At 36.2% G+C, this 23,843-nt stretch overlaps 1 protein-coding gene across 1 annotated transcript in view; it reads left to right on the top strand.

Annotated features, from left to right (window-relative positions):
• Positions 1 to 22,770, top strand: part of LOC120222181 (transmembrane protease serine 11E-like) — a 29,230-nt gene extending 6,460 nt beyond the window's left edge. Inside the window, exons 3-10 of the mRNA XM_039219893.1 lie at positions 204 to 325; positions 2,480 to 2,547; positions 5,372 to 5,535; positions 10,277 to 10,315; positions 12,194 to 12,371; positions 13,546 to 13,805; positions 14,391 to 14,533; positions 21,798 to 22,770. Of these exons, the coding sequence (XP_039075824.1) occupies positions 204 to 325; positions 2,480 to 2,547; positions 5,372 to 5,535; positions 10,277 to 10,315; positions 12,194 to 12,371; positions 13,546 to 13,805; positions 14,391 to 14,533; positions 21,798 to 21,959 (1,136 nt within the window). The 3' untranslated portion in view covers positions 21,960 to 22,770. The remainder of the gene's footprint in view (positions 1 to 203; positions 326 to 2,479; positions 2,548 to 5,371; positions 5,536 to 10,276; positions 10,316 to 12,193; positions 12,372 to 13,545; positions 13,806 to 14,390; positions 14,534 to 21,797) is intronic.
• The last annotated feature ends 1,073 nt before the right edge of the window (positions 22,771 to 23,843 follow it).

Here is a 23,843-nt window from a genome sequence, read left to right as displayed (position 1 = left end):
TTACACTCTAAATCTTATGATGATGAATGTTCTTGTCTTTTATTCTGAGATAACTATGAAGCTCAGGGCAAGATGATGGTGATGACGACCTGGGATAGGACACTCCTCGTCTGTCTTTCCAGCAACCACCAAACAGGGAAATAATGATGCTTCATACACATCTGATTAAAACTATGACAGGTTTTTTCCCTCTCTCCTCATAGACCAAAAGAAGACCTACAATTACTATAGCACATTGTCATTTACAAGTAACAAAGTATATGATGACTTTGGAAAAGAGGCTTCTAAAAATTTCACTGAAATGAGCCAGAAAATTGAATCAATGGTAAGCACTTTTTTCTCCATTTCTAGGGCATTTGCGATCATTTTATATCATAAGTTTTGATACCTAGCTTCCAAAACATCCATTCAACTGATCTTGTGTATCTTCAAAAAATGGGAAGCAGCCCTGCCTGAGGGTTATAAAACAAAACTGACAGTACATGGTTTGGGAGAGCACATCTTGCAGGGCCGAGGCAGGTGAATGTTAGCCTTTCCTTCATGTCCCTCCCATTTACTCTCCATCAAGATCTACAATCTTGATCAGCAGAGTTCAGAAATTCTGGGAATGTGAGGGCGACCCAAAATATGATTGTTGTATGCTATAGAAGACACCTTGAGCAAAAGACCACGAGACTGAAACTACTTAGACACATACTTGAATGGTGTTTTGGTATCCAAAAACATCTGACTGTGGGCTGGTTTTTGGTATATAAGTCTATAGGAAATACATGGATACTCATCTCTAACTTTAAGGCATCAACATTCAGCCTCAGAAATGAATCAAATATGGAGGAGGACACTCGTGGGGATGAGCACTGAATGTCATGTGGAAACTAATTTGGCAATAAACTATTTGTAAAAAAAGAAAAAAAATAAAAATCACGCTATAATTATAAAAAAAAGAAATGAATCAAATATTTTAAAAAGTGGAAAATTATCAGTATAGGCCAAGAGAACAACAGCCTGGGTGATGATTCTAATCATTATCAGATTACATAGAGAATAGTTTGGACTTTTCTTGACAGTCTATGAGGTGATTTGTGGCATGATGTGGTGGAAAATATCCTGAACTAGAAGTTGGGACACTTAGTTTTAGAATCACCTACTACCAATTTTTATTCTGGGCAAATTTTCTTTTGTGAAAATTAAGGCATTAGACTAGATAATTTAAAAATTGTCTTCCATTTCCAATATCCTGAGTAAGAACATAACGGCAGTTACCCACATAGAAACTGCCTACTAGACTAGAAGCCTGAGGATTTAAAAACATTGGTAAGGAGGGGGTCAAAGCCTTTTTGAATTTGTACTTACAAACAACAAATCAGGAAAATATATAAATACACTCTCTTCTAAGACATATATATATATATTTATATAATAAAGGAAAGAAAATGGAACTAAGAAGGTCAAGAAAGGATACAACTATTTGCCTTGTTTTTTGTGCCATTCACTAAAATAAATTTTATAAGATCCAGGATGATTTATTCACATATGAAGGAATATAGGTAGGACTCTTGAACACTCTTAAAATTAGTAATAATTTTGAAATGATTTGACTAATATAAGCCCATAAATAAAAATAGAAATACCCAAGTGAATGTTGTCATTAGACACCTCACTTGTACTCTGCTGATCCGTCATATAAGTGAAGTAACTTCTCTTGGGCACAAAGACAGAGGCATCAACAAAAGATATGAAAGAATAAAAAGGCTCATTGTTTCTGTCAGTCAATCACCAGCTTGTAGTAACTGTGGTTAATATTCACACACTGAAACCAAGAAATACTTGATATGTTTATCTTGACTTCTAACTTAAAATTTTAAGTTGGCTAGAATTTTTCATTATAGTAGTAAGAAATATCTTAAGATACATTCTTCTATCTTATTAAAGTAAACTTTATAGAACATACCAGGCTAAGTATCCTAGTTCATATGGGCCTTTTAAGAGCATTTTGAGTACTGAAGTGGGTGCACATAATGCCAGGATATTTGGCAACCTCTTCAAAAGATTTAAGAACGACAGGACATCGTCATATACTCATATCTATGATCCAGCCATCGGTTGGCAGAATTATTCAATTTCCTTTGTTTACCTACACTAGAAGTCTGTATCTCAGGGTGTGAATATATACTCTTCCTTTTCATAAAACAGTGTACTTATTCCTTTTTAGTCTCTTTCTAAGTGTACACAGCAGATGTTATTCTTGGCCTCACTATTATGGTTCCCAGATACTATAACTCCTAAGGCAGAGTTCAGTTGAAATCACTGAGTAGAATACCAGCAAAGATTTTTGGAGTTTCTTCAAGTTGAGTGCATTGTGAAATGTTGATTAATGTTTCTTGTTTGGCTTTGTTTGGGTTTTAAATTTTCCATAGAGCTTTACATTGAGTTGCAGAAAATTGTTCTTGCTGACATATTTTGAATATTTTTGGAACAGGTTAAAAATGCATTTCATAAGTCTCCATTGAGGGAAGAGTTTGTCAAGTCTCACATTATCAGGTTCAGGTATGTAGATCTGAAATGCTGACTTCTGAATACAATTTAAAACTAAAGCTGTTAACTTGCCAGTAATAAATACTATTGGAAATGTTAATGATATGATATAATGCAATTAAATCAATGTTCATTTGACAACCGTTCTAAATCATGGATTATAATTTGTTTTACTCATTCTCTAAATCCATAAGAATGCATTTGCAGTGTGATGCAAGGGACAGGTGTTATTGGTGGCTATATTCTTGCATTGTTCTTTGAGAATATAATTACAAAAATAGAAACCAAAACCATATCCCTTCGTTTAATAACCAATTGTCCCCTCTGTAAAATAGTGTAGTAGATGAGGTTGGTCTTAACCTCTTCATTCTCCTCTTTATCTATTTTCTTTACTTTTTTCTTCTCTACCCTTCTGCTCCAAATATTTAATAAAGAAAATTCCAGATCTGATCATCTGCCATCAATAAATAGAAGCTCAGGGCATAACATTTTAAGCAAAATACTGTCTAAGTATCTTAAATAATATATTGTCTTAATACAAATTATTTGTATTTTTTAAAAACAGAATGATAGCTGTTGCCAGTATTATTTAAATGACAAAAACTGAGAGTTACCTCTCAGTCTATCACTTGGCTGACATCTCTGAGGTGTCTATATTCCCTGGCATTTGAAATACTATTCTTTCTTGGATCTATATCTACTTCTCCAGTCGTTAAATTTTCACTTTCTCACGGGGATTTCATGCACCCATATGATTTTATATGCTCTTGAAATCCAAATTTCTTTTCCAACCTAAACTGGTTTTCTGATTTCTGGAGCTGTATGCCTGCTCATGCACACATCCATGGGTAGGTTCCACAGAAAATTCTAGAGCTCAAGTAAAACCCGATCACACTAGCGGAAAACCTGGACATCAGCCTACGTTCCTCCCTTTCCTGGGTCCCTCACATTTTATGAATAACCACGTTTTACCAGTTCTACCTTCCAAATCACTTTTCAATTGGTTTACCTCTTCACCTTAGTACTCTTTCTGCTCATTAGTATTTCTTCTGCAATCAGTAAGAAGAAATGCAAGTTTGTAGAAAAGATGAAGTTAGTCTTAGAGATGTTGAGTTGAAATACTGGGGACTACCTGAGCCTGAAATATGAGTCTTACTTAGGGGGAGGAAAAGGGAACTGAGTTGAAGATATGCCTTTGCTCAGTCTCCATCAAAGTACTAGAGACTGGATATAAACAGAAATTTTCAGAAAAAGGATAATGCAAGGAAAAAATGATGATGAAGAAAGCCTGAAGAAAATAATACTTAAGGAGATGGGGAAAAAATAGGAGTCTAGGAAATAGGGAAGGAGAAAGAAAAAAAGAGATATCATGAGAAAGACACCACTGATACAAAAGGCAAAAACTTTCAAGCATAGAAAGGTCAGCATTGACAAATGCTCCTGAGAGACCAAGTAATATGACTGGAAAGAATTAACTGGGTATGCCAATAAAGAAGTCATTTAGTGTACAGAAAAGACTCGGTGGAATGGAAGGGGAAGAAGCAGACTGCAAGGAAATAAATATGAGGCACAGTGTAATTTACCCTTTCAAGAAGGTTTGTTGTGATAAGAAGGTGAGAGTTAAATTGAATAGCTGGGGTAGAGAGAGAGCTTTGTTTGTTTTTGTTTCTATTAGTCAGCCAGCATAGGAATAGTTTAAGAGAAAGAAGAAAGAATATGTATCTGTTGTACAGTGTTGCTGAGTCAGTGAAAGGGGGTGAGATACATAAAAATAATCTCATGAAAGTCCTATTTGTATTTTCAGATTACAAAGACAAACAAAATTATATAAAATCCAAATAACATAGTATTACATAAAATAGAAATCAGAAACTCCCTCTCTAATAATTCCATTTGTAGAAGTAACATATCTTCTTAACAACTGGTTGTGAAGTCTACTAGTGTAGACACTACAAGTATGTGTCATTGTTGATTTAGCCAGTGCCCTTGTGATGGACACTTGGGTTGTTACATATTTCTTCTGATTTAAAAACAAGGTTATGATAAACATTTGTATAAATCTGTTTGCATACACAAAATTATATTTGAAGAGAGTGTTGTATCAGAGAAATGGGTCATCAAATGTATAACTGATAAACAAAACTAACTTCTAAATATAAGGTTCTAACTTATATCTCCATTTACAGTTTATATGAGAAGTCAACACACTGTATAGTGAGGAGTAAGTTTCTTTGAGAACTGATTGTATGTGGAAAAAAAAAGTGGTAGAGTAACTGACAGAGAATGAGAAAGTCAAGAATGATTCCAAGAAGTAATTCATTCAAACAACACTAAGGCTTATTAATGCCCTATCTTGAAAATATAATCATATGTAGTCAAGACAATTTGGTCAAACCTTATTTTATCCCTAGGATTAGAAGTTGTTTAGGAAAGCATGAAGCTACTTAGGAGATTTCATTGGTTTTAAGCCACTGGGAATTAAGCCTGAAAGCCAAAGCCAGAGTTGATTTCACATTGACCATACATTATATTTGATAGTATTGAATGGTTGACAAGAGAGTATCTTTTTATATTAATAACTAGATATTTGGCATTAAGGGAGACCATGAGCATACTGTCTTATTCTCAAGGAGGCTAAGTTGGAAATTTTATATGTGGAAAATAATAGGAATATAGAATGAAGCAAATGGGATCTTTTAAATTACATTATGGATTTGTTTTGTGTGTGTGTTTTAAATGGATGATAAAGAAAAAAATAGATTGTGATATTACCATAAATTTAATTTTGAACTATATCTTTAAAATCTATTTTTCTTTTTTTCTTTTTGGTCCACAGTCCAGAGGAACATGGAGTGTTGGCTCATATGCTGCTGATTTTTAGATTTCGCTCTACTGAGGATCCTGAAGCCATCAATAAAATTATTCAACGTGTTCTAGCTGAAAAGCTTCATGAAGCTGTGGGACCCCCTAAATTAGATCCAGAATCAGTTGAAATTAAAAGTAAGTTTATTTCTCTTATTTAGTTTAATTTTCTTATGTAGAATAGCTCCACGTTAATTTTGGTCTTAGGCACTGATTTTTTTTTTTAATTAATTAATTTTTTTTTTTACTTGTGCCTTGTTTTTTATTTATTTATTTATTTTTTTACAAATAGTTTATTGTCAAATTAGTTTCCACATAACACTCAGTGCTCATCCCCACAAGTGTCCTCCTCCATGCCCATCCTCCCCTCCCCCCCCATCCATCAGTCCTCAGTTTTTGTCAGCATTCAAGAGTTTCTCATGGTTTTAGGCACTGATATCTATCTATCTATCTATCTATCTATCTATCTATCTATCTATTTATTTATTTTAAATCCAAGTTTGGTAACATATAGTGTAATAATGATTTCAGGAATAGAATTTAGTGATTCATCACTCACATGTAATACCCAGTGCTCATCCCACCAAGTGCCCTCTTAGGCACTGATTTTTTTATATATATATTTTTATTTATTTGTAGGAGAGAGAGAGAGAGACAGCATGAACAGGGGAGGGTCAGAGAGAGAGGGAGATACAGACTCTGAAATAGGCTCCAGGCTCTGAGCTGGCAGTCAGCACAGAGCCCGACGCGGGGCTCGAACCCACGAACAGCGAGATCATGACCTAAGCGAAAGTCGGACGTTTAACCGACTAAGCCACCCAGGCGCCCCTCTTAGGCATTGATTTTTAAAAACTGTTTTGGATGTCCTTTAATTATGGAGTCTTGCCACCAACAGAAAATTTCTTTGGAATATGATTGGTTCTAATGAAGTATTTTAATTTTAATACTACCTATACTTATGCACCTCTCTAACCTTGGGCCCCTGTTCCTTTCCTGTATTGGGTCTTACACTTCAGTTCTAGCATCCAGTTATACATGGAGAAAGTGGATTTGTACATTCTTCTTCTTCTTGTTGCTTTCATTTTATGTTTGGAGAGTATGATGTATGGAAAGGTTCATGCCATTCACGTATTTGCCTTCAAGTTGCATTGATATACCTTGCTATAGCTTCTTTCCTTAGACCATTTACCAATGACAAATTTATAATTTGTTTATATTTATTTTTTTATATTTTACAACTAATATAAAAAGTCTGAGCTTTTTTGTGGAGGATAGAGGAATGAAATACTCAGGGGTATTTCCTCATTACCAGAATGGAAGAAGAATAGGCGATTCTCAGTGGAAATAAAAGTTTGACTAAAAGTTAAGTTGTATGCTACAGAACAATGCTAGGCATAAAAAGACCTTGTGAGCCAACCCTATGATCTTAAATTTTCTAATATCCACATTTAAAAAACAATAGTAAACATGTGAACTTCATTTAAATAATTTGATATTTAACCCAATATATCAAAGTATTATTATTTCAACAAGTCAATAGAAAAATCATTCATGAGATATTTTATATTCTTTTTTTTTTGTACTAGGGCTTCAAAATCTATTGTATATTTTGTATTTAAGCACGTTTCAGTTTAGACTAGCCACATTTCAAGAGCTACTATGCACATGTGGCTAGTGGACACAGTATTGTATATGGCAACATTAGAAAATAGAGAAGACAGAACAAATAGAAAGTACGAACATAAGGAGCTAACAGAAAAGCTGATAGACCTAACTAGCAGCATGACCTAATGGTCACCTACCCTACTTGCTTAGGAAGAGAGGCTTGGGTAGTTAGGACCGGCCACATAATTTATGGAGCCTAGTGCAAAACGGTGGACTCTTTTCATAGAACAACAAAAAATTATCACTAAGAGTATTAACATATAAAGCTTTTTCTTCTGTAATCTCTCTTAACTCATCATTCTATGTGAAAAAAATAAATTTTAAATTATTACATTGCATTGTATCGTTCATTTTCATATTGTAAAATATCAATTTCAAATGTAAATGTAAAAGCATTTAAGTATGTGGAATTATGAAAATTATAGCAGCACTCTCCACAATAGCTAAAACATGGAAAGAGCCTAAGTGTCCATCAACAGATGAATGGATCAAGAAGATGTGGTTTATCTATACCATGGAATACTACATGGCAATGAGAAAGAATGAAATCTGGCCATGTGTAGCAACATGGATGGACCTTGAGGGTGTTATGCTGAGCGAAATAAGTCAGGCAGAGAAGGACAAATATCATATGTTTGCACGTATAGGAGGATTAGGAGGAACTTGACGGAGGAACAAAGGGGAGAAGAAGGGCGGAAATGGTGGGGGAAAGGGAGAGAGGCAAACCATGAGAGACTCTTGAATGCTGACAAAAACTGAGGACTGATGGATGTGGGGGGGAGGGGGGGGTGGGCATGGAGGAGGGCACTTTGGGGATGAGCACTGAGTGTTATGTGGAAACTAATTTGACAATAAACTATTTAAAAAAAAAAAGAAAATTATACAAGAGTATTTCATAGCTCACACATGCATGAATTTGGCTCTAATCAGATCAATAGAAACACTATACAAGGCTAGCTTGACAGCTTTTTCCCTTCTTGATGTGTGCACATCTTACCAATGTTCTCTACCTTCAGCTTAAGTAAGAAAGACCTGAAAAGCTCTGTTATGTCATTACCTTCAGCAGAAGCTGTTGGCTAATATAGAAAGGTAATGGGAAGAAGAAAGAATATAATAGGGGCCTTGGGAGGTTTGTGTCTAGTAGAATGCTATTGCCTTCTTTCTATGTTCTAAGCAAGTCCTGCCTTAAACAGAAAACATGGCCTCCTGGGACTGTCACTGCTTCCTGGTTCCTTAGTGGTAAGCATCACACACTTGTCTTGTACTCATTTTGAGTCTGCTGAACGTGTGGATCCACTGGAATTCTGAGTTCATTGGGTATCACAAATGATATATGTGAATGGGGTGCCAAGAACCCATGGACACATATATTGTGTGTATCTCCTCTGCACATGTCATGCCCCATTGTTCTTCAGGCTTCACTTTTATTGATTTTTATTTTTAAGTTTATTTGTTTATTTTGAGAGATGGGGGAGGGGCAGAGAGAGAGAGAGAGAGAGAGAGAGAGAGAGAATCCCAAACAGGCTGTGTGCTGTCAGTGCAGAGCCTGATGCTGGGCTTGATCTCACAAATAGTGAGGTCATGACCTGAGCCTAAACCAAGAGTTGGATGCTTAACCACCTGAGCCACCCAGGTGCCCCTAGACTTCACTTTTAAAGCACAAGTTATAAAATAAAAAATATTAAGAATTTCAAGATGGTGAACATTAAACCAAGTGCAAGATCATACTGAGTGCAGGGTCCAATGTAGATGTACACCCATTAAGATGGCCCTTTAAGGGGCACCTGGGTGGCTTAGTCGGTTAAGCGTCCGACTTTCGCTTAGGTCATGATCTCGCGGTTCGTGGGTTCGAGCCCCGCGTCGGGCTCTGTGCTGACTGCCAGCTCAGAGCCTGGAGCCTGTTTCAGTCTGTGACTCCCTCTCTCTCTGACCCTCCCCTGCTCACGNAAAAAAAAAAAAAAAAAAGATGGCCCTTTAAGTAGTATCAAGAGGAAAGCCAGAAATTTCTCTAGGAAGATTTTGAGATAGAGAAGAACAGGTTATTTGAAACAGGGAGATCAGTGGTGATGATATTTAATATTTACAGGGAATAAATAGTTGATTCTTTTTTTCTTTTAACATTTATTTTAGTTTTTTGAGAGACAGAGACAGAGTATGAGCAGGGAAGGGGCAGACAGAGAGGGAGACACAGAATCTGAAGGAGGCTCCAGGCTCTGAGCTGTCAGCACAGAGACCGATGCAGGACTCGAATCCACAGCAGTGAGATCATGACCTGAGCCGAAGTTGGGCGCTCAACCAACTGAGCCACCCAGGCGCCTCAATAGTCACTTCTTTATTTGAGCCATTCCCCCCAAAATAGGCCAGAATGGAGAAAGTCAGAAAGAAGCTTTCTAGAATATAGATTTCTGACATATCCATACTATTAAATACTAAAAGAAAAATTAACATTAACATTTTTGCATTTAGAACACCTGTTCTGCTATGTTCAAAGAGAATAATTTTGGTCATTGGAAATCTACTGAAACAGGACATTTGAGTGCATGAAGTTTTATGTATCTGTTGGTTGGCAGGGTTAGGGCCTGATTGTTGAGAAGTAAATAAGCTAAGGAACCATGGGCTAAAGTTGAAAGGAGGGCAAATTGTCTTTCTAAATTTCAGCAGAAAGAAAAATTAGAAAGGGATAATGTTTTTAAATGAGAGTGAGGATGGATTTATGGACCTGCCATTCACATATGTTATACAAATGGGACTATGCCTATGAATTTAGTGGGGAAAAAATCTGAAATAATGGTCAGTAAAAATATCATTGCATTTGAGGAATCAAAACTATGGTTCCACAGAAGGGGAATATTCTTATTTTCTGGTATGAAACTCAGATTCCTGGGTTTCATCATAAAACTACTGAATCAGAATTACTGGGAAGAGGAACAGGAACTGACAGTATAAAGATGCTCTCTCTGTGACTGTTATCTAGACTAAAGTTTAAAAACTAAGGTTCACTGTTCAGATTTCCTTTTTCCCAAAGGCAATGAACATGTTTTGCATATGTTAAACTAACTGTGTTGCTTTTATTGTTTCTTTCTTTTTTTTTTTTTTTAACAATCCAGAGGTTCTGTCTTATAACAGAATTAACCAGCCTTTCCTATTTGAAGCACTCAGAGGCATTATGAAATTCTGATGGCCTTGTTCTATTCACCATTTCTGTGTATTTCAGAAATCAACAAGACAGAAACAGACAACTTTCTGAACAGTTGTAAGTGTAATATATTTCTTAAAATTGCATTACCTGAATGTAAAAAGTTAACACTGGATCATTTAGGCTTACTTTGTGTGATGCTATAGGGTCAGAATAAAGTTTGGTTTATCTGTGCACAGCTCATGGTGCTTTATCTTATCTTTGAAACACATTTTATTACTAAAGAGCAAAAAAAATGGAAGAACTTTGGAGTGGATATGTGGGTGCCTGTGGCAAAGGTATAGTGGAAGTGAATTGTACAGTTGTTAAAGAAGGGGAAAAAAGATTCAATGTTCTGACTGCAGATATCTACAATATACTCTCACAAATGTTTTCTAAAGATTATATAAAAGTAAACAGCATGTTAGCCTTTTTCAGCTATAGGCAGAAACTTGTTACTCTACACTAAAGAAAATCTTCATGATGATTGTTAATCCCATACTATGGAAATTTCAGGCAACTATGAAGTTGCGTATATATTGATAAAATTACTGAGGATTCAGATAGTATTTTTTTAAAGTTTATTTATTTTGAGGGAAAGAGAGAGCATGAGCAGGGGAGGGGCAAAGAAGGAGGGAGGGAGGGAGGGAGGGAGAGAGAGAGAGAGAGAGAGAGAAAGAAAATCCCAAGCAGGCTCCATGATGTCAACACAGAGCCAGACATGGGGCCCACACTCACAAACTGTGAGATCATGACCTGAGCTGAAATCCAGAGTTGGACGCTTAACTAACTGAGCCACCCCAACACCCCGCTTATATTTTAAAAGTACTGACTCTAGGCCTAGTATTTCCCTTCCCCTATAGCAGAGTACCCCACCATGATTTAGAGGATATATTTGATAATTATGGAGTTAGTACAAAATATATTTATCTTAAACTATGGAAGGAAATGTGCTACTTACCAGCTTAGACTATCATTTAGTTCACAAACTTGATTAAACATGAAGCCAAAGAATAATCCTGTTATGCAAATGGCATGTATTCTTGCCACCAATATTTATTGTCAGACTATTGTGTGCTAGTGGTGTATTAAGTAACAGAAATATAAAATGGATGGAATATAAACCCTGCATAAAGCAGCTCTTACTCTAATGAGACTAGATGTATGAGATTAATGCATGAACACATAATTCTCAAGCAATAGGTCTCAGGCAAGAGCAATTTTGACCCCCATGGGATCATGCCCTACTGTGACTTTGGATATCATGGTTGTGTGGGGGGGGATGCTACTGGTATCTAATATGTAAAGGCCAGGTATTCTTCTGAACATCGGATCATGCATAGGATAGCCTTCTACAATGATGAATTATGCATCTCAAAAACATCAATAAAGCCAAGGCTGAGAAAACCTTGTATAAATAATATATATACACATATATAATATTATACATGTATATGTATAAAATTAGTGTATATATCATTAGTGTATCTATATATATATAACTAGTATATATAATAAACCCTGTTATAAACAATGTTTATATATAAATAATATGTATAATTAGTGTATATATGATAACTAATTATATATATAATTAGTACTGGTAAGTATGCTAGCATATATTCATGTATATATACACAGACATATATACATATATATGTATATATATATACACACACATAGAGAGAGATGGTGATGATGGTAGAAGTATGAAAAAAGCCATAACTAATCCAGTTTGGAGGCAGAGGAATTGTTAGAGAAGGCATCCTAGAGAAGGTAATGACTGACTTAATCTTACAAGATGAATAGTTGTTAAATTAATGAACCACTATAGTTCAAGGAAAAGTAAGGACAAGAGAAAATGTTTGGAGCACAAAGTATGAAAAAAATTGAGATAGTAACACAATTTGATACTTAGAAGTAACTGCTAAGTAAGGCCTTGTCTCTCTTTGGCAGGCTGTGGGACACGAAGGAGTAAAACTTCAAGACAGAGTCTCAGGATCGTTGGCGGGACACCGGTGGAGGAGGGCGAATGGCCGTGGCAAGCTAGCCTGCAGTGGGATGGGATGCATCGCTGTGGAGCAACTTTAATTAATAGCACGTGGCTTGTGAGTGCCGCTCACTGCTTTAGAACGTAAGTCCTGAAACTTGTGAATGACTGGGGGTAAGCAAAGTGCACTGGTGTTTGGCAGGAAAGAAATACTTTGCGAAGTTTGAACCAGATGCATTTAAAATGAAGATAACATACGCAGCACAAAGAGTGGGATGCTCATAAACCTTAGTAAGAGGTTTAATGGTCTGGAAATGGAAATGGCGTCAAAGTACATGTAGAGAAATAATCCACTGATAAAGAAATAATAATAATTTGTCAAAGCAAGTAGGTGTTTTAAAGAAATTTTAAAAGCATCTTTGGACTGTGAGCCTGATGTCAAAAGGCGATAGGTCCCTGCTGTGTATCTATCAGGGATGGGGGCTGGGTGGATTGCAGATTTGACCTCAGTGGGGGAAATTCTACAAGGCAAGAAATAATTAAGTATGAAGAAATTTGGTAGTAACAAATTATACAACTGAATAAGTATTCCAAGGAATGAAGACCTTACAACTCAATGAAAAATGCCTTTGTATACAGGATAGTAATGTTTTGTTAAATCTATGTGTAGCCTTTTGAGTTTTCAGAGAAATGTATATGTTTGTGGGTAGAGAAGGTGGTACATGGAATACATTTAGTTCCTGCATTCTGTACAAAATACGCTTTCTGTATGTCTCTTGGAGTCACTTATTGCTAGAAATATCAAAAGACCCTAGGATCTGGAGTAAGCGACTCAGATGCAGAGTGGCATGTATTTCCTAAAAACCATGCCACTGTGGCATTTCTACCAGATCTTACTCCTGAGCCTGATTCTCAGGTTGAAAAGAGTTTATTTTTATACACAGAAACTGTAACTTTATTTTTATTTTTTTAAAGGTTTTTTATTTAACTTTGAGAGAGAGAGGGGCAGAGAGACAGAGAGACAGAGACAGAGTGCAAGCGGGGGAGGGGCAGAGAAAGAAGGAGACACAGAATCCGAAGCAGGCTCCAGGTTCTGAGCTGTCATCAAACAGCCTGAAGTGGGGCTTGAACCCATGAACTACAAAATTATGACCTGAGCTGAAGTTGGATGCTTAACCGACTGAGCCATCCAGGTGCCCAGCAATTGTAATATTAATAAGAAAACTTATGTTGACACAAGCAGCCTAAAATGTGTAATCTAAGTCCTTACACTGGTAGGGTGGTAAAGTGGAATTTACTCTTTATACTTTTTCCTCAGGTATAAGGACCCAACCAGATGGACTGCTTCTTTTGGAGTAACAATTAAGTCTCCAAAGATGAAGCAAGGCCTTCGAAGGATATTTGTCCATGAAAAATATAAGTATCCATCACATGACTATGACATTTCAGTTGTAGAACTTTCTAGCCCGGTTCCCTACACAAATGCCGTACACAGGATTTGTCTCCCTGATGCATCTCATGAGTTCCACCCAGGCGATGAGATATTTGTGACGGGATTTGGAGCACTGGAAAATGATGGTGAGCATCTGAAGACAAATTAAACCATAGTAACCCAATTTGGTATTCTAAGGCATTTAAAGAATGGAATGCCATTATGCCAAAATATGCTGGTGCATTAGTTCTATGGACCTGAGTAAGTCAGGTCCTATTTGTAAATTGTCATTTATAAGACACAAGATTCCTTCATTGCTTTAGGTTACCATCAAGTGGCTCATTACTACTATAGTGATGGTGCTTGGTAAGGTGTCTGAAATAGTAAATATGTCTTAATTTTTTTACTAAAGATGTAACTGCATAAGAGATTAGGAATCATTAACATACTTAATTCTTAAGATGAGAGAATCATAAAGCCACCATTCTCTCTACAAAATTACATTCTATGTTTCACAATGGGAAAGAAGTCACTTAAACAACATGAGGTTCTCTCAGAAGTACCTAACTTTTTATTTAAAGTATTTAGGAAATCGTTCTTTTCCCAAATATTACTGTACCTGAAAAGATATGTATCCTAAATTGCCATTTTATCCAACAATTATGAAAGATTTTCTCAAAGTTTATAGATTATATGAATATCTACAAACATAAAGACTTTTTTCCCTTTAGGTAGTGGTCAAAATCATCTTCGGCAAGTACAGGTGGATCTAATAGACACTAAAACCTGTAATGAACCCCAATCTTACAATGGTGCCATCACTCCTAGAATGTTGTGTGCTGGCTCCTTGAAAGGAAAAAGAGATGCATGCCAGGTACGTGGTTTGACCAATAGTATGCTGTGTAATTTTTTGTTCACTTTTTATTTTGAAATCATTATAATTCACAGAGGTTGACAGAGGGGTCTCATGTATTCTTCACCTCGTTTCCCCCAAATGTTACATCTCACATCCTATAGTACAATAGAAAAGCTGGGAAGTTGACATTGGTACAATGTGTGCTTCTAGTTCTATGGCATGTTTTTACATGTGCAGAGTTGTGTAACCATCACTCCAGCTGAGAACTCTTCCATCACCACAAAGATCTCTTTTATAATAACACTTACTTCTTTATTGCTTTCTTTTTTATCTTTTTATTAAAAATTCCAGTTATTTAGCATATAGTGCAATATTAGTTTCCAGTGTACAATATAGTGATTCGAGAGTCTCATGTCACACCCCAAGCTCATCATTACAAGCATAATCCTTAATCCTCATCACCTATTTAACCCATTCTCCCACCCACCTCCTTTCTGGTAACCATCAGTTTGTTCTCTATTGTTAAGAGTATTTCTTGGTTTGCTTCCCTCTCTCTTTTCTCCCTTTGTTCATTTGTTTTGTTTCTTAAATGCCACATCTGAGTGAAATCATATGGTATTTGTCTTTCTCTGACTGACTTATTTTGCTTAGCATAATACTCTCTAGCTCCATCAATGTCATTACAAATGGCAAAATTTCATTCTTTTTTATGGCCAAGTAATATTCCATTGTATATATGTATGTATGTATGTATGTATACCACATCTTCTTTATCCATTCACTAGTCGAGGGACATTTGGGATGTTTCCATGATTTGGCTATTATAGATAATGTTGCTATTAGGGGAACGTATACCCCTTTGAATTAGTACTTTTGTAAACTTTGGGTAAATACTTAGTAGAGCAGTTGTTGTATTGTAGGGCAGTTCTATTTTTAACTTTTTGAGGAAACTCCATATGGTTTTCCAGAGTGGCTGCACCAGTTTACATTTCCACCAACAGTGCAAGAGGGTTCCCCTTTTTCTACATCCTCCCCAGCATCTGTTCTTTCTTGTATTACTGATTTTAGTCATTGTGACAGGTGTGAGGTGATACTCAAATCAAAACTACAATGAGTAGTTTCCCTGATGATGAGTGATGTTGAGCATCTTTTCATGTGACTATTGGCCATCTGTATATCTTCTTTGGAAAAATGTCTATTCATGCCCATTTTTAATTGGGTTATTCATTTTTGTGTTGGGTTTTATAAGTTCTTTATATATTTTAGACACTAACCCTTTATCAGATATGTCATTTGCAAATATCTTCTCCCATTCTGGAAGTTGAATTTTGGTTTGTGGGTTATTTCCTTTGTTGTACAGTAGCTTTTTATTTTGATGAGGTCCCAATAGTTTATTTTTGCTTTTGTTTCCCTTGCCTCTGGAGACATATCTAGAAAGCAGCTGCTATAGTGGATGTCAATCCTCTATCACTCTTTCATCACTAATATCTACCGATCATTAATCAGTTTTCCATCTCTATAATTTTGTAATTCCATGAGTGTTAAATAAATAGAATCATACTGTGGCTTTTTTAAGAATTCCATTTTGATTTAACTATTAGTGTTTTTGTTTTTTCTTCTTTCATAGTTTATTGTCAAGTTGGATTCCATATAACAGCCAGTGCTCATCCCAAAAAGTACCCTCCTCCATGCTCTATTAGTGTTTTTGACTAGTCTATCTCTGTGGAAAAGGTTCTGTAGTTCTTCTAAGTTGTATACACATAACTTATCACAGTCTACTGGTGTTGAGATTTTACTGGTTTGAATGTAAGTAGAATAGAAAACTTACTTCCCCTTAAGTCTCTTTACCCTTCTCCATTTATAATGATAATATGATAAATATAAATTTCAATATTTCCTCTACATACATTGAGAACAACATTAGATAATGTTTTTGCTTAAGTTCCAAACATAACTTAGAAACTCAAGAGGAGAAGGAAAGTATATTTATTCATAGTTTTATTCTTTATTCCTTCCTGGTTTTCTAAGATTATTTTTTATTATTCCTTTTATGTTTTAGGAACTTCCATTAGCCATTTTTTTTTAAATGTAAATCTACTGATGGCAAATTCCCTCAGATTTTCTGTCTGTGAAATTCTTAATTTTTTATTCATTCCTGAAACATATTTTGTATGTATGCAATAACATTCTAAAAAAACAAATGTATCTACCATAATCTAAAAATACTGTATTGCTAAAACTTGCTAATCATCATCTGAGCTTTCAGTGAGTTATAATCTTTTTGCTGGTCGGTGGGGGGTTCTTTCCTCAATGTTGATGGCTGATTACTGATGAGGGTAGTGGTTGCTGAAGGTTGAGGTGTCTGAGGCAATTTCTTAAAATAAGATAACAATTAAGTTTGACACATAGATGGACTATTCCTTTCATGAATGATTTCTCTATAGCATGTGATGCTGTTTGATAGCATTTTATCCACAATAGAACTTCTTTCAAATTGGGATCAATCCTTTCAAACTCTGTCACTTTTTTATCAACTAAATTTATATAATATTCTAATCCCTTGTCATTACAACAATCTTCACAACATCTTCACCAGGAGATTCCTTCTCAAGAAACTACTTTCTTTGCTCATCCATAAGAAGCAATTTCTTATCCATTAGAGTTTTATCATGAGATTACAGCAATTCAGTCACATCTTCAGGCTCCACTTTTAATTCTTGTTCTCTTGTTATTTCCATCACATCTGATATGATTCCTCTATTGAAGTCTCACACCCTAAAGTCATCCATGGGTGTTGGTATCAATTTCTTCCAAATTCCATTTACTGCCAATATTCCTGAATGTTCTTAAAGGCATCTAGAATGGTAAATTCTTCCCAGAATATCTTTAATTTACTTCACCCAGATCCAGCAGAGGAATCACTATTTATGGCAGCTATAACCTTACCAAATGTATTTCTTAAAAAAGTAATACCTGAAAGTCAAAATTAGTCTTTGGCCCATGGGTTGCAGAATGGGTGTTATGTTAAATAGGCATGAAAACAACATTAATCTTTTTTTTTTAATGTTTACTTATTTTTGAAAGACAGAAAGAGGCACAAAGCACGAGTAGGGGAGGGACAGAGAAAGAGGGAGACACAGAATCCAAAGCAGGCTCCAGGCTTCGAGCTGTCAGCACAGAGCCCAATGTGGGGGCTTGAACTCACAAACTGCGATATCATGCCCCGAGCTGAAGTTGGATGCTTAACCGAGCCACCCAGGACCCCTGAAAACAACATTAATCTTGTTGTGTCTTCAGAGCTCTTGGGGAGCCAGATATACTGTCAATGAACAGTAATATTTTAAAAGAAATATTTTTTTTGAGCAGTACTTCTTGACAGTGGACTTAAAATATTCTGTAAAGTATGCTGTAAACATGTACTGTCATCCAGGCTTTATTGTTCCATTTCTAGAGCACAGGAAGAGTAGATCTATAATAATTCTTAAGGTTCCTAGGATTTTTCAGAATGGTATATGAGGATTGGCTTCAACTGAAAGTCACAAGCTGCATTAAGTCTGTAACAAGAGAGTCAGCCTGTCCTTTGAAGATTTGAAGCCAGGCATTGACTTCTCTTTAACTATGGAAGTCTTAGGATCTTTCTCTGATAGAAGGCTGTTTCATGTACACTGAAAATCTGTTTGTTTAGTGAAGCAGCCTTCATTAATTATCTTAGTTCTTCCGGATAACTTGGCGCAGTTTCTATATCAGTATCTACTTTGTCACCTTGCACTTTGATGTTATCGTGACAACTTCTTTCCTTAAACCTCATGAATAAATCTCTGTTAGCTTCAACCTTATCTCATGCAGCTTCCTCACCTCTTGTAACCTTCCAGAATTGAAGAGAGGTAGGGTCTTGCATTGACTTAAGGGAACGTTGTGACTTGTTTAATCTTCTATCCAGACCACTAAAACTTATTCTATATCAACAATAAGGCTGTTTTGTTTCCTTATCATTTGTGTGTTTACTGAAGTAGCCATTTTTATTTCCTTCAAGAAATTTTCCTTTGTGTTCACAACTTGGGTGTTTGATGCAAGAGGCCTAGCTTTCAGCCTGTCTCAGCCTTTGACATGCCTTCTTCACTAAGTTTAATCATTTCTAGCTTTTGGCTTAAAGTGAAAGACATGCAGTGCATGTGGGTGGTTCAGTTGATTAAGCGTCTGACTCTTGATTTGGGCTCAGGTCATTATCTCATGAGATTCAGCTGGGCGTCCAGCTCTGTGCTGACAGTATGGAGCCTACTTGGGATTCTCTCTCTTCTTCTCTCTTTTTCCCTCCCCAGATCATGCTCTCTCCAACTAAATAAATAAACATTTAAACAATAAAAAAGTGAGAGATATGCAACTTTCACTTGAACTCTTTGGCCATTGTAGGGTTATTAATTGGACTAATTTCAATATTGTTATGTCTTTGGGAATAGGCAGGCCTGAGAGGAGAGAGAGAGAGAGAGAACGAGAGAGAGAAAGAGAGGGAAACAGCTGGTTGGTGGAGCAGTCAGAACACGCACAATATTTATTAAGTTTCGCCTCTAATAGGGACACAGTTTATAGCACCCCAAAACAATTACAACAGTAATATCAAAGGTCACTGACCACAGGTCACCATAATAAACATGATAATAATGAACAAGTTTGAAGTATTATGAGAATTACCAAACTGTGACACAGAGACACAAAATGGAAAAACTTCCTAACAAAGGATTGCCATAAACCTCCTATTTGTAAAAAAATGCAGAATCTGTAAAGTACAATAAAGTATAAAAAAATAAGCAAATGCCTGTATCTGTTTTTCCATTTTCAAGTTTCTTCTTTATTTTATTGGGTTTTATTATTCTTGAAGTCTTCTTTTACTTTTATATCTTTTTCACATACAATCGATTAAGACTTAGGAGATATTTCCCCCCTTTACCATATCTTCCAAATTTATCGCTGTCCCCATTCTTTCTCTTTAACATCCTAGTCTATTCCTTCACTCTTTCATCTCTTAACCACTAAAATTGCTTCCTGGTTTGGCTCTTCTAGTTTCAGAAGTTTCTGTTATGATATGTACATTCCTGAATAAACTTCCTGTTCTCACTAAACCTCTCATTAAAAATAACAGGACGTATGGGGAATATAGGACTAGAGACAGAGCAACAGACCCTTCAGAGGCTAGACAACTTTGTAACCAGAGAATTAACAATACAAGCAAAATTTTGCCTTGAAAAATAACTTGGACAGTGTGGACAGTCAGAATGCACAGTGGGGCTGGCACCGACTTAGGGTTTGATAAAAATGCACAGAAACAACAGAGTGGAAGTATGAGCTCGCTGGGGCCGAGACAATGAGCATGAGAGAGTATTCCTGAGCCAAGGAGAAAGTGCAACCTGCCAGGATGCATGAACTAAGTGAGGCTGTGGTGTTCTCTGGCAGAGGGAGTCCAGAGCACAGACACTTTTAAAATATTTTCTTAAATATTTAAATATATAAATAATATATAAATATTAGTATTGAATATATAAATATTAAAATATTTTCTTAAATAGAGCCCCAAACACTTCTACCTGTGCAACAGCTCAGTTGAGAGCCTTTTTCTCTTTTTCTGAATGTCATAATTTTACTTCCATTATTCTGGCTTCTCTGCGCAAGACAAAACATGTATAAATCATCACAATTTCCATCTTATAATGACATAATTCCCCAATTCACCAGTCATGTGTGACCTAATTAGTTTCAGCAGGATAGACTATCTTTCTCTTTAAAAAAATTTTTTTAATGTTTATTTATTTTTGAGAATGACAGAGACGGAGTGGGAGTGGGAGAAGGGCAGAGAGAGAGGGAGACACAGAATCTGAAGCAGGCTCCAGGCTCTGGGCTGTCAGCACAGAGCCAGACATGGGGCTCAAACTCACAAACCGTGAGATCATGACCTGAGCCAAAGTCAGACACTTAACTGACTGAGCCACCCAGGAGCCCCGCATTTTCCCTTTTTGATACCTGCTGGTGGACATCACCTGATGTACCTTGTAAGGCTGTTAGTTATACTGCTATCTTTTTCCTTCCATTGCTTTATTCTCAGACTCATTTATTCTTGTCTCTTAAGCAGATTTACATTTTGTTGTCTCTGGAATCTTCTATTTCTTCATCCTAATCTTCTCTACCTTCATATAGGCTTGGGTTTCAGTTACCAAAATGTTTTATCTGTATGCTACCTGTGTTTACACTCTTTTTATATCTCCTACTGCATACGAGGCTATAGATTAACACTTATTGGTAACTTGATTTAAAAATTACAACATATTCCAATTTCAGTTATTATTAGTATTAGTTAATATTTTTACAGAAAAAAAGAAAATGCACAAAGAAGTTAATATAATGCAGAGGGGGAAAAGCTGAATGTCTGGATTAGAGCACTCTGGATTCAAATTCAGTTCTCCACTGAATACATGTGTCATCAGGCAAATTACTTAATTTCTCAGAGTTTTGATTTCCCTATTGTTAAAATGGAGAAAATGAAACCTCACTCCATATTTTGTTGTCAGAATTAACATGAGTTAGTAAGGTAATATGTTAATTAAGAGCTCCATAGAATGCTGAACATTTAATGGCTGGTCAGTACTAAAGACCCCAGGATTATGAGGAAAAATCAGCCTGTACCTTATTTTTCTGAGCTGTATAAAGAAATATCCCTCTGGAGTTCACAAGGCATAAACAGTTGGAATTAGTGGTTTTAAATATGTATTTACTAAGTTCTGTTTTATGCCAGGCTCTATGCTAAGCACTTTATATTTACTGTCTTGTATAATCTTCAAAATTATCATCAGAGGTAGGTATTATTAGGAGCCTTACAAATATGTAAATTAAAGGTCTTAACCAGCTGGAAGAGCCAGACTTGAGATTTAAACCCAGGTGTCCGACTCTAGTGTCTGTCCTTATATCAGTAATAGACTCTTCACCCTTCTTTTGGGAGCTATGTCACACAGATAAAGAATATGAGGAATTATTTTCTCAGATGTACCAGATAAGAGTTCTCTTCTCCAAAGTGATGGCGCCTTTAATCTCAGTGCACCGACCTCTGAATCTAAGCCAGTGCTGCAGGTACTGGACCTCCTCCCTTATGTGAATTACTGACACAGGGCATCACTTCTGCATCTGAGCGCACTGAGTTTTGAAAACTGCCCCTTTCATTAAATTCAAGTTAGAAAAATAACAAAAACCGCTTTAATGAACTGAATTATTAATCACCAATCTCTCTCTTCTCCTGTAGGGTGACTCCGGAGGACCACTGGTTAGTCCAGATGCTAGAGATATCTGGTATCTTGCTGGAATAGTGAGCTGGGGAGATGAATGTGGGCAACCTAATAAGCCTGGTGTTTATACTAGAGTGACTGCTTTCCGGGACTGGATCCATTCCAAAACTGGTATCTAAGAGAGAAAAGTCTAGTAGAATGGAACACATTTTTGTGTCTAGGCTGTTCTCAAAGATGCAGAATGGCAGAAGTCTCGCAGGTCGCTCGGATCTGACCCATCTAACTAATCCGTTTGTTTGGTGCATGTATTTCCTTGCTAGCGCTGCTCCACACTGAGCGCCCTGCTTCTGCCAGATAGATTCTGTCCCAATGTGCATTCATTTGTTTTCTAGAAATTTTCTCATCGAAATTTTGGCTTGTTGATGTACATTTCTTATGCATATATACAATTGGAAGCGATTCCTTCTTTCATTTCCCCAGCTTCTCTCATCTTAGTAAACCTGTTTTCAAGGTGCAGGACAAAGGGTGAAAGGAAATGTTAAAAAGGAAAGAATTCTATTTTTATGTACAAAAAAGTATTAGGAGTTTTCTCCTTAAAGGAATGAGGAAAATGATCATATTCATGATGACAGGTCAGCCAAACAGAAAGCAGAATACCAAATACTTAATGATGGAGAAAGAATGGAAATTAAGTTAAGGAAATACAGAGAAACTAAGATACAGTTTTATTTTCATTTCTAGCTAACAACAATGGTGATAAATGTGGGGACAATTGTGTTTTCCTGTGGCCTACAATAATTATACAGACTCTATATAATGTACTTGTGCTAAGTGAAAGCAAATAATATTTATTTAACCTTGCACTGCTGAAGATATCAATATATTGTAACGAAAACATCATCCATTTACTTGATATGATGATAGTCCATGAAGAAGGGGAAGATGGAAAAATACCACTACTCAATTCTTTTAAACATCACCACTGCAAATTCTTTTTCAAAAAAGCAATTTTAAAAGTGCTTGTGTCATGTGTTTAAAGCTTTTCCAGCTACAAAGCCTTGAGGGGAATCAGGTCCAGGTGTTAGTGGATAGTTGTAGTCACGCAAATGGAGGTCAGACCTCCATTTTGAGATGATTACACATCTTTGCCTGCTACCTGCTTTTCCAGCCCGTGCTTGGGCCCCTGGCCTCGGACTTCTCTGGGCTTGGATGGAAGATATCCCAGGAGGTTATCCTGGAAACAGCCTCCCTTCTCTGTCTAGAATGGCACTGAATTGCCAACTACTTCCATACAAAACTGAAAAATAAAAGCCAAGTGCCAGCCATTTCCAGAATTCTACTTTCGGTAATTTACTAAGCTGTGAGAGACATAACAGACAAGTGATCTGCCATTATGAAGTTAGAACTCATGCCGTGTCAATGGTGAAATTTCACTAAACTTTTCATTACCCTTACCTCCTTGTATACAGCTAGTCACCCAAATTCTCTATTGGGCCATAACCACTTTGAAAACCACGATCAGTAGGAAAAATGTGACTTCTACTGACCCAAATAGTGTTAGCATGTGAACTGGTAAAATTTAGGCACTTGGCTGAAATAAGCTGAAAACTGACATGAATTGACAGTGTTTGATATTTTGCACAAATTATTTTTGTTTCATTTAATATTCTGAAAAAAATAAAATTTGAGGCGAGTGATGAGTTTTAAACAAAGATTTAAGTACATTTCAAACTAAATTACTCTCAGTGTTTCATTCAAAATTGATCTCCCTGTTTCAGTACCTTCCGTAGTTGGGCCTCTAGATGGCGCCTGCAAGCTGTGGGAAGATAGAAAAAGATGTCTGGATCTTCAAGTGGTAAACATGGTAGTAGAAACTCTGTTTGAGGGTCTTATAAAACCAAAAGAATACAATTCCTCTCTTTGAAGGCATTTGATTTATAAATGAGTACATGTAAATTGACATCATGATTAATATTTCCCAGACTTCTAGAGGTGAGTTTCCAAACTAAGAATTTATAACGTGTGATGTGAGGCATTTCTTCTCCAAGCCAACTGGAAGAGAT

This window comes from Hyaena hyaena, unplaced genomic scaffold, assembly GCF_003009895.1.
Source record: "Hyaena hyaena isolate Hyena2069 unplaced genomic scaffold, ASM300989v1 scaffold_846, whole genome shotgun sequence".
Classification (NCBI taxonomy): domain Eukaryota; kingdom Metazoa; phylum Chordata; class Mammalia; order Carnivora; family Hyaenidae; genus Hyaena; species Hyaena hyaena.
This window is presented reverse-complemented; position numbering and strand designations above follow the sequence as displayed.